General features: G+C 52.1%; 1 protein-coding gene across 5 annotated transcripts in view; it reads right to left on the bottom strand.

Annotated features, from left to right (window-relative positions):
- ANK1 (ankyrin 1) overlaps positions 1-14,701 on the bottom strand; it is a 210,984-nt gene that overhangs the window by 51,175 nt on the left and 145,108 nt on the right. For all 5 annotated transcript variants that reach the window (XM_057303493.1, XM_057303492.1, XM_057303494.1 and 2 more), the window contains exons 7-17: positions 14,581-14,679; positions 14,009-14,107; positions 13,615-13,713; positions 11,363-11,560; positions 9,869-9,967; positions 9,355-9,453; positions 8,759-8,857; positions 7,280-7,477; positions 6,624-6,722; positions 6,098-6,196; positions 1,934-2,131 (exon numbers count right to left, since the gene is read on the bottom strand). In XM_057303493.1, the coding sequence (XP_057159476.1) occupies positions 1,934-2,131; positions 6,098-6,196; positions 6,624-6,722; positions 7,280-7,477; positions 8,759-8,857; positions 9,355-9,453; positions 9,869-9,967; positions 11,363-11,560; positions 13,615-13,713; positions 14,009-14,107; positions 14,581-14,679 (1,386 nt within the window). The remainder of the gene's footprint in view (positions 1-1,933; positions 2,132-6,097; positions 6,197-6,623; positions 6,723-7,279; positions 7,478-8,758; positions 8,858-9,354; positions 9,454-9,868; positions 9,968-11,362; positions 11,561-13,614; positions 13,714-14,008; positions 14,108-14,580; positions 14,680-14,701) is intronic.

The following is a 14,701-nucleotide window of genomic DNA, read 5'->3' as shown; positions in this document are numbered from 1 at the left end:
AGCACAACGTGCCACTTAAACGTAGCACGTGACTACACGTCACAGTCCATGCCTCACTGTCAAAGGATGGACAGTCCTATTGGCACTGAAAATACCACATTCTTGGGAGTTCTCAGGACACCTTTCTCAGGAGGAGAAGGGGGGCCCCGGAGATGTGATCTGATACGTGTATGTGTACTCTCACACCAAAATGTCAGGAAAGTCTTCTCTCCCCCATACCCTACAGAATACGCTCCCCTAACTATGGGACAAACGGACCTATGATGCCTCTGTAGTCAGAAGCGGGGGCAGGGCCTGTCCGGAGCTTTCCTGCCAGCTGACCAGAGGCCCATAAGCAGTAACGCTCCGCAGCCGAGGCCAGAGCAGGCAGAACAGTCCTAGCTCAGTCACAAGTCTCTGGGCGCCTTGCCTGATCCTTGGGATAACACGGTAATTCACCCGTGAGGTGGCGTGTGGATGACTGAGGATGTCTCCAGTATAGAGACTCACCATCGCCCTCGTGGCCCCTCACAAAGCCTGCGTGAAATGGCACGGCACAAGCAAGAAACCAAGCATCCAATCCAATATAATGGTCCTGCCCTCACAGTGCCCTCCTGGGGGTCGCCTGTCCAAGCCTGTGCCAAAAGAACCAATGGGTCTACAGGTTTTAACAGATCGGCATTCCTTAAAACGCTTGCCTTTCTGAAACTGTTCCCTTACCATCTAAGGAAGTGGCTCTTTCTAATGGTTCCATGATATGAAATGTCCAAAATAGGCCAATTCGAAGAGGTAATAGCTTAGTGGTTGATGGGGACTGAGAGGTTTGGGGAAAATGGGGTGTGGCTGCCAATGAGGCTTCTTTGTGGGGTGATGAAAATGTCCTGGAATTAGACAGTGGTGATGGTGGCCCGATTCTGAAATATACTAAAAACCACCGATAAGACAGTTCAAAGTGATGAATTTTATTGTACTTAAATTATATTTCAGTAAAACTATTATTTAAGAATATATATATGGTTTCACTCATCTATGGAACATAAGAAGTAGGAAGATCGGTAGGAGAAGAAAGGGAAGAAGAAAGGGGGGTAAACAGAAGGGGGAATGAACCATGAGAGACTATGGACTCTGGGAAACAAACTGAGGGCTTCGGAGGGGAGGGGGTGGGGGAATGGGATAGGCTGGTGATGGGTAGTAAGGAGGGCATGTATTGCATGGTGCACTGGGTGTTATACGCAAGTAATGAATCATGGAACTTTACATCAGAAACCAGGGATGTACTGTATGGTAACTAACATAATATAATAAAAATATTATTATAAAAAAATAATAAAAAAATAAAAAAACAAGTGATTCTTAGTCTTTCTTGGGTCGTGCATTCCTTTGAGAAGCTGAGAAAAACTATGAAGACCTCACCTAGAAAAATGCTCACGTGCCCATCCTCCCACAATGTTGTGTAGTCTTGGACGGACCCGTACTCCTCCATCATAGTCCCTGGGTTGGTAACTGCTAGTTTAGTGTATTGATGGGCATTTAAAAATATTCTCCCACAGAAAAAGAATATTTAGTACCAAATTACTTACCACATTCCTGAAGGTAGACACTGGCCTATATTTGAGAAAGTGTATTATGGATTTTAGTATTATCTTTTTGCAGATCCTTGAGTCAATCTAATTAGAAAAGGTTCTGGCATCAGGTAGGCTCAGGGTCATGCAACCTGGGGTGTGAGCAACCTTTCTGACCCTGTTTATTCATCTATAAAACTCAGATAAAGCCTACACGGGGCTGTTATAGGATCACACACACACACACACACACACACACACTCACACACTCACACCACTGAACTCAGAACCTGAGCACACAGTAGGTGCTCAATATTCAGACAGAATATCTAGTTAGCTACTAAGAAAACATTTACCGAGATGACAGGGCAGATCTGGGAAGCCGTGTTTACCTTGTTCCCCAGATTGCCATTGGCTTGTTTGGAAAGCAGCAGAGCCACCATCTCCGCGTGACCCTCTTGGGCAGCCAGGTGAAGGGGGGTCACACCTTGCACCGACTCGGCATTCGCTGACCCCCCGTACTGCAGCAGACTGCGGGCCACCTCCATCTGGTTCTGCTTGGCAGCGATGTGCAAAGGGGTGTAGCCATTCTGAAACAGAAGCAGCCCGGGAGCCTGGTTACAGGAGTGCTGAGTGGACAAGCACACGCCTCAAACGTCCGACCCTCGGAGGGAGGACACGGCCTGCTTCCTGGCCTGCTGCACGCGCCCTGAGCACAGCTGGTGTGTCACCAAGGACAGCAATTAAAGTCAACAAACCAGCCAACCAAATCCCTCTGATTTGGAGACGGCTCTCAAGGATCCGCACGTCCCCCACATCCCAGCCGGCAACTGTCCTGTGCCTCTCCTCACCCCCTATTTTCTGTGCTCATGCTCTGAGCAGGACGTGCTCGGCCACCGCAAAAGCTAGCAGTCAAGCAGACAGCTCACGGAAGAACTGGAAGCCCGGTAAGTAAATGAAAGGCTCCTGTCTGCAAGAACACCCCCCCCCCCCCGCCCCAGCATTTCATGAAAGAAAAGGATCAGAGAGCCCTCTTCTTTCCTGTGCAATGGGCCCTGGGCTCCCCCTGGGCTAGCGGGCTGGGGCTGCTGGTCTCAGAGAGACTGGTGTCCCCGGCGAGGAACCGGGGACCTGGAGTCAGTCCTCCTTCCACATTAACTAGCTGGGTGACTGGAGAGTCCGTGTCCTCTAGACACCCTTCTGTATTTTTAAAAGGCATTTAAATAGGATAATGACATCCAACTTGTTCTTTTCTGGCAGCTGTTGGATGGATAAAATATGATAATATATGTGAAGGTGTTTTCCAAAATAAAGATACAAAAGTAATAAACCTGCATACGGTTTGTCAGTGCACTGGTTTAACAAGATGTTTGAGGCCATGACAAGACGACGGCGCCTGGCCAAAATGTGACACCATATACTGTTTATTCAGCTGGTCTCTCTCTCTCTGGTAGGAAGGCTTTTCCAGGGAAGGAAGCAGCTCATGGGTTTACGTTCCAGAGTGAGCTCCTCGTCCTGCTGCAGACAGATGAAGTCTGCTTTGGCCCTCACTGTCAGAAACCCCTTCTACTTCCATGGTCCCCTGTACAGCAAGTCAGGCAGGCATTTTTATTATTATTTCATTTTGTGGCTAAAGAAGTCAGCTCTCGGCGAGGTTAAGTGCCTTATCTAATGTCACCTAGTAAAGAAACAACAGGAGACCCACGCCGGCCTGCAGACCCCAGAGCTGAGGTTCTTTCGGCTGGAAGAGTGCTTCTCAAACCACAATGTGCACACAAAACACTCAGGATCTTGCTCAAATGTAGACTTGACTTAGAAGTTCTAGGGAGGCCCCAAATTCTGCGTTTCTCACAAGTTTCCAGGTGATGCTGAGGCTGCCGGCCCAGGGACCACACTTTGTCGTGAGGCCCCCTGCACGTTCAGGGCTAAAAGAGAGACCGGGCCTGAGGACCTCTGAGCAGGACCCATGACTTTCAAAGCACATGCACACTAGTCCCAGAGCGCATGGAATGAGATGTTGGTTTCCCCACCTTCACCAGCATTCTTCCGGCTACCCGCAAGAACTGAACCTCCCTGCCCGTCTCTGACTGTGCAAACCATTCTGCCAGGACCACTGTTCACAAAAAGGAAAGAGGACAAAGGGGATCTGACAGTATAGTAACATTCCCGTTTTATAGCATTGGAGGACAGGGAAAGAGCCACTTGGAAAGTGGATTTTGTGGGAAAATGAGAACTTGTAATTTACCCAAAGAATGCTATTGAATTAAAAAAATCATTTCCTCTGAATAATTACGTAAGATAATTCATTTGAGTGTTCCTTTCTAAAAAAAAAAAAGAGAATACATTCTTTTTAGGCTGTGTTCCCATAATGAGATCAACATTTTGATTATAATATTAACTAAACAAAATAATGTTTGGATCATACCAACAGAAGGCAAAGAAAGAGGTGCGGCTCACTGGGTGAAGCCTGAGATTCGAGCCGTCCCCAAAGGGGATCTCTCTGTGAGGGGAGCACCAGAGAACGCCGACTTCTCCGTGCCGTCACAGGAGGAACTGGGATGAGGTTGCTGAAGCCCTAAACAGAGCCCAATCCCTAGCAAATATCCACAGCATGAAAGCAACGATTATTAGGACTCTTTTTCACAGACGAGGGGCAGGAACTGGAGCGAAAGCTGCAGTATCTTCATGGTAGTATAATCAGGAGTCCAGGTCACTTGAGCAGCTGTGGGGGTCCACACTGGCAAAAGTAGCACCCTGTCCTGGCAAAGGGCACCCTTTTGTTGGAGGCAGCTCAGGCCAGGTGACCCCTGGTTAAAACCGACAGCTGGTGGTCTCAGAACACAGACTGCCCCTCTGCGCTTCCCAAAAAGCAGCATTAGAGGGAATGAATGACCTTCTGTAGGTGACAAGGACAAGGGGTGGCTAGGTAGAGAGGTTAGGGACGGCTGTGTGCCCCCAAAAGGTCTTCTTCCCCAAGGAAATGAGCTCATCCGAAAGAAAGCTCGTGCTGGCAAGAGATCTGCCTAAATGTTAAAACAACATTAGCATCAAAATTAGAAGGGGGAGGGTTTGGTTTGGGTGCAGAGAGATTTGCATGTGAAATTCTACAAAATTGCCAGACTACTTGGGAAACTATTTTTTGCCATGGAAACAAACCCCATCTGTACAAGGTCTGTACTTGGATAAGGCTCTCTTTAAATACCATCAACCTGGCTCCAAGTTCTTTTATATCAGGAGGGGAGTGAGGAGGCGGGAGTCCAGCTCTTTATTTTTAGAGGCAGGAGTAAGTCACATCTTAGCAGGGCCGCATGCTCCGTCTACACAGTGACGTGGGCTTGCTACAACAGCGGGGACAGGAGCCCAAGGAGACAGAGGTGTCTGGGAGACGCTGTGTCTCCGGCAAAGTGATGCTGGAAAATTCAGATGAGCATCTAATCTGAGGAGGGAAGACAAACTGAAGCCCGCACCGATTTTCTCTGACTCTGGGCTCTGTTCCCACTGAAGTCAGCAGGTGTCAGCTGTCATCACACACCACCCCCCCTCCCCGTGGCTCCCCCTGCCACATGGCTGAGCACTGGGATGTGCTCTCCCCGAAATTACCCGGTTTTCTGAGTCTTGGCTGCCCTGTAGTGAGCTCCCGGGGCAGGGATCATGGGTGAACCCTTTGTGTCAGAGCCCTGCCCCCTCCCTCCCCTTCCTCCCCTGCATGGCCATCAGCCCCCTCCCCTCACAGACAAACACCACACACCCTCTGGTCCCACACAAGGCAGCCTGTCCCCAAAAATGATCCTCGTGTCCAGCTTTATCCCTTCACCTTGTTCTGGCTCCCCGCCACCCCCCCCCACCAAGTCTGATCTTACATAAGCAAGCCCAGTCAACTCCCTTTACCTGCTTCCCCCGAGAGGCAATGAGCCTGCTACTCTTCAGGGGCTGACACACCGGCCTTGTGTCCACCACGTAATACAGGTGGGTGTGCCTTATTAAAAACACCGTGATTTAAAATCTGAACTCATACGGGAAATACATTTGGGGCTGACTATTCACACTTGAAATAGCCCCCTTCAAGGTTACGGCAGGTTCCCCTGAAACCCTCGATCTTTCTCAAAGTGGGGACACTGTGCCGCCAGCACCAAATGGAGTCAGAATCTGAGACCAGGGTTCACCGCCCCCCCCCCCCGAGATTCCTGGACAAACTGACCTTTGGCAGCCAGCTGACAAAACGCAGCTGGCAGAACTCCGTTGACATGCTGTAGTTTGGGGAACCCATTTGTTGTGTAACACGAAGCCCAGCTCTGCGAGGTAACCTGTTGCTGAGAAGTGTTACCCATTTCCCACCCCACTCCTGGTCTCCAAATAGCAGCAATTACTGCAGGTAACATTTGTGTGAGTGAGGCGACATCTCTGAGGTAAAAATAAAAGCAAAACACAAAAACCCTCCAGCTGCTCCCGGAACAGCTGTGCCCGACGGGGTGGCCCCGGGCCTGCCTTGCAGGGGCTGAGGCCCTGAGCAGGTCTGGGGCTGGAGCCCCCGGTGTGCGGACCTGGGGCGGACTTACCCAAGCGGGGCTGTGCGGGGAGCCGCCCCGGGGAAGCAGCAGCCGGACGATGTCCAGGTGGTTGTGATGGACGGCCACGTGCAGGGGAGTCAAGCCATTCTGCAGGGGACAAGACGACAGAGACGATAGCCTTCACTCAGCTGGCTTTCCACCAGTGATCCCTTCAGCTATGGGCAGCACCGTTGGGGGCTCTGTATCATTTCTTTCATACATGGTACGATCTGGTTAAAAGTCCTCCCAAATCCAGTCTTGATCTGAAGTCACTCAAGAGCATAACCCGCCAGACCCGGGACCACCTCCTTGTTCTGAGACCCCGGGGGGGGGGGCAGCACAATCAACACACTCGCTCGGAGAAGGCCCCCAGGTTTTCTAAGAGCACGGGGCCTTTGTCAGAAAGGCAGTCTTGCCAGAGCCCCTTCCCCCTAGGTGGCCGCCCATTCAAAAGATGGACACAAGAGGCACTAGCAGGGAAGTGTATCCTTGGCTCTGGCCTGGAGCCGAGAGAGGGAGGGAAGTTCAAACTCACTTTTCCCGCAGCATTTGGGTGCGCGTCCCGTTCCAGCAGCAGCTCCGCCACTCTAACCTTCCCATACTTAGCCGCCACATGGAGAGGGGTAAATCCTTTCTGAGGAGAGACACAGGCTGTCAGAACCGTGGGGTGCCAGAGCCGTCTGCCCCAGAGCAAGAGCCCACGGCAAAGGAGGCGTCCCACCGTCGCCGGCATGGAGACGCCAATCATGTAAAGGACACAACAATGTCTGATCCCTCCAAGAGGCCGAGGCCCCAGGAATCAGCGGGTTTCCTGTCCCACTTGCCACCTGCACCCCTGGTGATGGCACGTAACCATCTTGTGTTGTTATCCCACTACCAGCTAGTCGAGAGCAAGGGTTGTCTTAGTCCTTCTTGTATTCCAGAACCTGATTTGACTAGAGCTAATAGCTAGACCATGATAAGGGATAAAGTTTAGGTGGGGGGACGAGAAACTACAGTTTCACCACCTTTCTGGGCAAGGATGACACATCGGGCTCACAGATGGTGGCCGGTCTGGGGGTGCTGGCCCCCTATCTACTTTCAGCATCATCCAGGCAATGCAGAGGACCAGGTGGGAATGCCCGTCCCACACCCCAGGACCAGCGGTGACAACCCAGTTGCCTCTTGAGAACGGGAGGAAGAAGGCTGTACCTTGGTCATGCATGCCTGGGATGCTTCCTTTTCCAGAAGGGCCAGGGCCGTCTCCACATGGCCTTCTCGGGCCGCAATGTGCAGGGGGGTGTGCCCGGCAGTGGTGGCCAGGTTGGGATTGGCATTATTTTCCAGCAGGAGCTTCACCATGTTCATGTGGCCAATGCGAGCCGCGCAGTGCAGCGGGGTCTGGTCATCCTGGAACCCAAAGTGAAGACAAGCAACAGGGAATACTAAGGTTTCTTAATCCAACCCCTCACTTTACAAAGAAGAAAGGTGAGGCCCAGAGAGGCCAAGTGACTTTTTTTTTTTTTAAAGACTTTTTTTATTTATTCGACAGAGATAGAGACAGCCAGCGAGAGAGGGAACACAAGCAGGGGGAGTGGGAGAGTAAGAAGCAGGCTCATAGCGGAGGAGCCTGATGTGGGGCTCGATCCCATAACGCTGGGATCACGCCCTGAGCCGAAGGCAGACGCTTAACCGCTGTGCCACCCAGGCGCCCCACCAAGTGACTTTCTTAAGGTCACACAGCTAGTAAGATGAGGAGCTGGGATTCAAATCAAGTCTCTGAGTTATAGAAACAAATACGTTCTCTCACTTAATCCTCATAACTATCCTTCCAGTTAGCTGTTATTTGTACTGAATTGCCTAAAGGCTCAGCCTTCCATCTGTAAAATGGGAACAATAATCTACCTCATAGGGCTCTGGTTAGGATCAAGCAGGTGGTGTACATAAAATGTTTCACACAGTGTAACTGGAGCTCTTCCTGTCTCCCAAGTCACGTCTGAGCGGATACCTGCCTCTCTGCTTAAATGGGGTCATGGGAAAGTCTAAACTGCTGAAGGGGAAAGATGGCTTTTTCCTCTCACCCTTGCTCCTCCTCCCCCCGATACTGAAGGGGTTCAGGGGTAGGTTCTCGGTGCTGTTGGGCCCAGCTGGGGGCCTCGGGCATGGCCCAAACACAAACCACAGTTCTAAGTCTAAACTGAGCCCCTGTCATCGGCAGAGAAGGAAAACCCAATGTTGGTCAGAGCCAACTGCCTTGCAAATTCAGCAGCAATTTGTACTGTTCACTTGCCCAACCCTCGAGAATACTTTTTACAGTCGGGGCATCTTCCTTTTTTAGATCAAGTAATTCCTGACTGGTTTTCACTGGTAACACGTTCTCCAAAAAGTTGCTTCTCCTCTTACCCCATGACTGTGACCACCATGAAACCCTTTCAGCCCCCGAGCCGTGCAGGCCAGCCATGCTCTTTGGGCTTTCATAACCTAATGAACAGACAGCTCTGACGCAAACCTATCTCCAGCCTTCTCAGAACCCTGCACAGCAGAGTCTCAGCGTTCAGGACAACCACCGTGGGAACGACGAGGAACCTCTGTGCCACACGCACTGCTGCCGGGCCTCTCATAAGGGTGGGTTTCTCCTCGTTGCCCTTGAATTGCTTACATCCCAGGCTCCTTCCCGCCTCCAGAACTCACCTTGGCCTTGGCATTGACTTTGGCTTTGTTCTGGAGCAAATATTTGGCCACTTCCGTGTGTCCTGCTCTGGCTGCCATGTGCAGCGGGGTCTCCACTTTCTGTGAAACAGCAGAATTGTAGACATATTCATGCATGCCGAGTTCCCAAAATGACACACGCAGAGTTCCAAAGTGCCAGCCTGGAGTAACTTGGTGGGTTTGTGTCCAAGAGATGGAGTCGTCCCAGCACGCGGTTATGACACCTGGTACGTGCGTGCGTGCGCGTGTGCGCGCGTGCGTGCGCGTGCGTGTTCTCGGTATACTTAAAAGTAAACTTCAGAGCTGACGAATGTTAAAAACTGTACATGTATTCCCCGACAACACTTACAGAAGTTCCCAAATTATTGCCTAAAGAAAACCCCTAGGACTGACAGATGTGTGACGAATTTAACGGGGAAAGGCTCAAGATACACACATATTCTCCCCAAACCCGAAGTCTCTCCTATTGTGAGATTTCTCGCTCTAGCCCCAGAGAGGAGACCTAAGCATCAGTATCTGATCTCCCGTCTGAGCTCTCCGTCCGGAGGACAGAGTCCTTGCTCTCCCCACGGCCTTACCACGTTGGAGACGTTGGGTGACGCCCCTCGCTGCAGAAGGTTCTTCACGATGGGCAGGTGCCCCATGAAGGAGGCCACGTGGAGAGGTGTCAAGCCAGACTGGAACACACAAGAGAGGAATGAGAACAGAGGAGCCTTTCCTGCTCCTACAAAGAAGAGACAGCCGGATGAATCTAGTGCTTTCTTGTTTCTAGGGGCTGCAAAATGGTTTTCCAAGCAAAGGGAGTTAAATGAGATGGGTTTGCTCCCAGGAAAATGGTTGGAGGGGAAAAAAGTCACTGCAGGGTGACTCTGTGTGCTTCACAACTCAAAATCCTGCACCTGATCTTGGAAAGCTCCCTGAAACTCGACACACGTTCCCTTGTCTAGGTCACCCAATTTATCCCTTCCAGTAGTCAGGACTTGCACACACACACGCAGTCCTGCAGCCCCATGTAGCTAAGAGGAAGAACTCTCCAGAAAGCCTTTGGAAGAAGACCACGGGCTCATGTGCCCATCTGCGGAGCTCTCCTACCTCAGTGACGGCGTCAAAGGAGGCCCCGGTCTTCAGTAGCAGCTCCATGACACGGGTGTGGTTCTTCTTGCAGGCGATATGCAAGGGGGTAAAGCCATTCTGCAGCCCCCCCCAGGGAGAAGACAAGCAGGAACTTACAACTCTAGCCCAAGGGGCCCCCAGCCCCCCCCCCGCTGATGAAGAGGCAGCCTCTGCCCACTGCCTGGACTGTCCGCTACTGCCAGTCCCCTGAGAGGCAGGGGGCTCTCCCTTTAATGCACCAAGCACGTTTCTGAACACATTGTTTATAAACCTTTTTAAAAAATTTAATCATATTTTGGATGCACAAAAAGGGCCCGCTGTTTTAAGTTTCCTTCAGGGGAAACTGACAATAAAGAGCACTTTTGTGAAGCAAATCGTGTTCCCTCTCCCCTGAAATCACCGATCACTTTTAGTAAAGTGGATTTTGGGACAGCAGCTCTGCTGTGTATGTCAACTCCACAAGGGCGGGGAGTTTTATTTGTTTGTTTTTGTGTTTGTTTTCCCGGGGTTTTACTCAGGGAGGCAGTGGTTCTCCGTGGGGAGGGGGGGGGATTTTGTCCCACCCCATCCCTTGGGACATTTGGCAATGTCTGGAGACACTGATGATTGTCACAACCAGGGGAGGAAGATATCAGAACTGGGGGGGGGGGGGCAAGGACGCTGCTAAGCCAGCCCCCCCATAACAAGGAACATCAGACCCAAAATGTCCATAGTGCTGAGGTTGAGAAATGCCCCAGCTACCCCAGAATAGTCCCTGGAATGTGGCAAGGGCTCAGTGAAAGCTTTCTGAATGAATGAAGGAGCCATCCTTGCGGACCCGGTAGCTCCCCTGCCTTCTCAATTCTCCCCTGCGGGAGTGGGCAGAGAGGAGATGGTGGTCAAGGACATGTGCTGCGCAGAGCTCTGGCCCCACCAGATCCCCGACACTGCCCTAGGAATGCCTGGCCTGGGGCAAGAGGGAGAGGAACCATAGTCCCTGGAGGGAACTGGTTTTAGGCGAGAACTCACTTTTACACCAGCACTAGGAAAACTCTAAGCCCATGAGCAGAGGAAGGATGCTTAACTCAGCCCATTTCACTCACCCCCCCCCCCAAGCAGATAAAAAAGCCAGGCAGCCTATAAGGAATCACTGTTCGTCAGCTCCAGGCTGGCTTAGATGGAGTGGCACCCCCAACCCACACACGTACCACGGACACTGCTTCTTAGTGAGGTCTCCTGGGCCCAATTCCCCTCCCCCCTGACCTCGGCCTGTCATCAGGGTGCCGAACGGGGAGTGTGAAGGTCACCAGCCCGCCTGCGTGCTACCATGCCTTCTGGGCCCCAGCTGGCACTGCCATGTTCCAGGCCCCGAGTCTTGGGGGTACCTCCAGGCACCGAATGGTGCACTTCCCACCAGGCTCAGCCACGCAGCTCTGGTCCTGCTTCCCTTAGCCTTTGCCCTTCTGGCACCTTCTCTTGTGGCCTCCCACTCACCAGGGCTCTGGAATTTGGTTTGGCTCCTTTATCCAAAAGGACCTTGGCTACTCTGTGGTGGCCGCAGTGCGCTGCCACATGGAGTGGGGTCAGATGGTCCAGGGTGATGTCGTCTATCTCAGCGTTGTATTGCAACAGAAGTCGGACACAGTCAAGGTGGTCTCCCTGAGCCGCCATGTGAATGGGGGATAAGCCATTCTGGGAGAAGAGGGAGAAACAAGCAGTTGCAAAGGAAATGAACACGGGAATTCAAGGCGATGATTCCAACCTCACTTCCTACTTCTTCCCTCCATGATGCTTCCACATGACTCCTGAGTGAGCTTGGTTCACTCTGGCCCTCGTGCTCCTGCTGCTCTCTGACTACACTCTCATTTCCACCTCATCAAATCCTCCAAGCCAGCTCCAGCCAGGCTGATCTCTTCGGGATGCCTTCCCTGACCACCCTAGACTTCTGTGGGCTTTTCTTCATCAGTCCCACTCACTCGGACCTTCCTCATAGAGTTGCTGAATTAACTGGTCGGGTGTGTGTCTCTGTACTTACCAGCCTCTTAAGATCAGTGACTGTGCCTCTTATCTCTCATATGCCCCACAATCTCCTTACGAGCACGGCACACACACAGTGGTCCTTCAGTCATGTGCTTTTGAATGAATGAATGACCACAACATGGAACTTGGATCTAAATCCCTCTGTTTTTGGCCACTAACACACACACATCACTTAACCAACTTCGTTAAGGACTCTCACTGTTTCTTAGGTAGCAATCTCTTAAAAAAAAAAAAAAAACACATTAAAAACAGAGGAGACTCTTCACTCAATCCTTCACCCAGTAATTCAACAAATATTTATTAAGTGATTAATGAGCACCAGGTTATGGGATAAACTCTGGGGAAACAAAAGAGAACAGACATAATCCTTGGCAGAAGGAAGCTTGTGGACCCACAGGCAAAAGAGGTGGAAACAGATACATTGTTGCCACGCAGTGTGGGACCATCAGGGAAGGCAAGATCAAAGCACAGAGGTCCCTCGAGGGTAGAGTTTCCAGGAGGGAGGATGGGGAGAGAAGGCTTTCAGGAGGAGGTGGCCTGGAGCTACGACTTCTCTAGGAAGACAGAAGGGGAAGAACCTCCCAGTGAAGGGAGCTCTGTGTGCTGTACCAGAGGCAGCGATCCTTCGGGAACTCGGGGAGCCCTAGCTATGCGGTGCAAGCTGCAGGAGGGCCGAGTGTGATGGGGGCGCGGAGCTGAGCTCCAGGCAGGCAGGAGGGGCTTCATGACAGTCCGTGAACTCAGGGACTGGGGTCACCAGTTTTTAGCTTTCAGAAAGGGACTATGGAAACATTTTCAGCAAGGGAGGCACACAGTCAAGCTGCATGACAGCTGGTATCCGTGTCACCTCAAAATTCACAGGTTCAAGTCCTAACCCCAGGAGCTCAGAACGTGACCTTATTTGGAAATCAGGTCACTGCAGATGTGGTTAGTTACGATGAGGTCCTTAGAGGGGGCCTAGCCCAATATGACTGCTGTCGTCATAAAAAGGGGAAGTTTGGACACAGACACTCACACACAGAGACCACGCTGTGTGAGCACGAAGGCAGAGGTCAGGGTGATGCCAAAGGAATGCCAAAGATTGCAAGCAACCACCGGACGCCAGGAGAGAGGCCTGGAACAGATTCCCCCTCACAGCCTCTGAAGGTACCAACTCTGCTGACTCTGATCTCAGATTTCCAGCCTCTAGGACTGTGGGACGATGGGCCGCTGCGGTTCAAGCCCCCCAGTGTGAGGCACTTGGCTACCGCAGCCCTAGCAAGCTAATAGTTGCCACTCAGAGAATGTCACAAAGGTCATACCATGCTTCCCAACTGAAAACTGAGAAGTTCTCAGTGAAGAATCTGGCCCGCTGCCTATATTTGTAAATAAAGTTTTATTGGAACACGACTGCTAGTTTGCATATCATCCATAGCTGCTTTCCTACTACAACGGCAGAGTGGAATCGTTGCAACAGAGAGCATTGCTTGCGAAGTCTAAAAATATTGACTCTCTGGCCCTTTAGAGAAAAAGTGGGCCATGCCTGATGTAGCTGATAATTAGAGCTATACCGAGTGTCTCCCGTGTGACAGGCATTGGGGTACACATCACACTGGTTCAGTTAGGAGTATTAGCATCTCTCTTTTTCAGAGATGGGATTTGATCCTGAGTTGGCCAGACCTGAAGCCCTGCCGAAAGGATGCTCCTCATGGGAGGGACGCACGAACCTTGGTTTTGGCTTGGATGGGTGCCCCGTGGTCCAGCAGGATCTCTGAGATTCGCACGTGCCCATTCCGAGCTGCACAGTGGAGAGGTGTCAATTCATCCTTTAAAAGACAGAGTCCAAAAGAGAAAGCCCCAAAGGCACCTATCAGAGCCACTGGAGGGAAGACTGCCCGCGGTATCACTGCAGCCACAGAAGCGAGGATGCTTCCTCAAGGACCAGCTCAACTCCGACACATCTCGCTGTGTCTCCTGCTGCCTCCTGGCTCCTGCTGCGGGCTGTTCCAGGATGCTGGAGGCCCATCACTAGCTGGTCGCGGAGAGCCCACCACCCCAGCGGGGGCTCTGGAAGGCAGAACTCCCTCCCCCCGCCCTGCCGCGGAGCTCACTGGCACCCACCTTGGTCCTCGTTTCTATCTGGGCCCCACGGTCCAGCAGGAGCCGCACCATGATCACGTTCCCCCTGCGGGAGGCGATGTGCAGTGGCGTGATGCCGTTCTGGAAGGGGAGGAAGAGGAACCAGTCAGGCTGTGGCATCCTCCTCTCGAATGCAGCTGCTCTGCACCCCATGCCCCTGTCCCCCTCCCTGCCCCCGCCCTACAGTGGCAGCAATGCAAGAAGCCACTTTTAGCCTACTGTTAGGACACTTCTCACCTAGGAACGATCTCAAAACCTATGAGGATGTGACAGCATCGTGGGTAATCGCAGCAATCTGGCCAAGGCCTGTCTCTCAGTGTCATCACAACAGACCAGAAGAAAGCCCTGCCCTCCAGGCTTCCCACCTCGAGAATGGGCAAATGGAAACTGATGGGCAGATCATCAGACACCCATCAAGGAGAAGCCTTAAGAGACACCAGGGCTGTCTCACCCGAGGGCACTCATGCCGTAAGGAGGAAATCTGTGGTGTCACAGTGAGGGGAAGACAAGCTCAGGGCCCTGGCCCAGGAGCGGGGCCTGCCAGAGGGCCTTACCTGGGGCGTGAAGTTGACGCTGGCACCCCTGTTGAGGAGTAACTGGGCCACGTTGAGGTTCTCGTAGTGAGCTGCGATGTGGAGGGGGGTGAATCCCGTCTGGGGCACAACAGAGGGGGAC

This window comes from Ursus arctos, unplaced genomic scaffold, assembly GCF_023065955.2.
Source record: "Ursus arctos isolate Adak ecotype North America unplaced genomic scaffold, UrsArc2.0 scaffold_27, whole genome shotgun sequence".
Taxonomy (NCBI): domain Eukaryota; kingdom Metazoa; phylum Chordata; class Mammalia; order Carnivora; family Ursidae; genus Ursus; species Ursus arctos.
The sequence above is the reverse complement of the archived record's forward strand: the minus strand, read 5'-3'. Positions and strand labels throughout refer to the sequence as shown.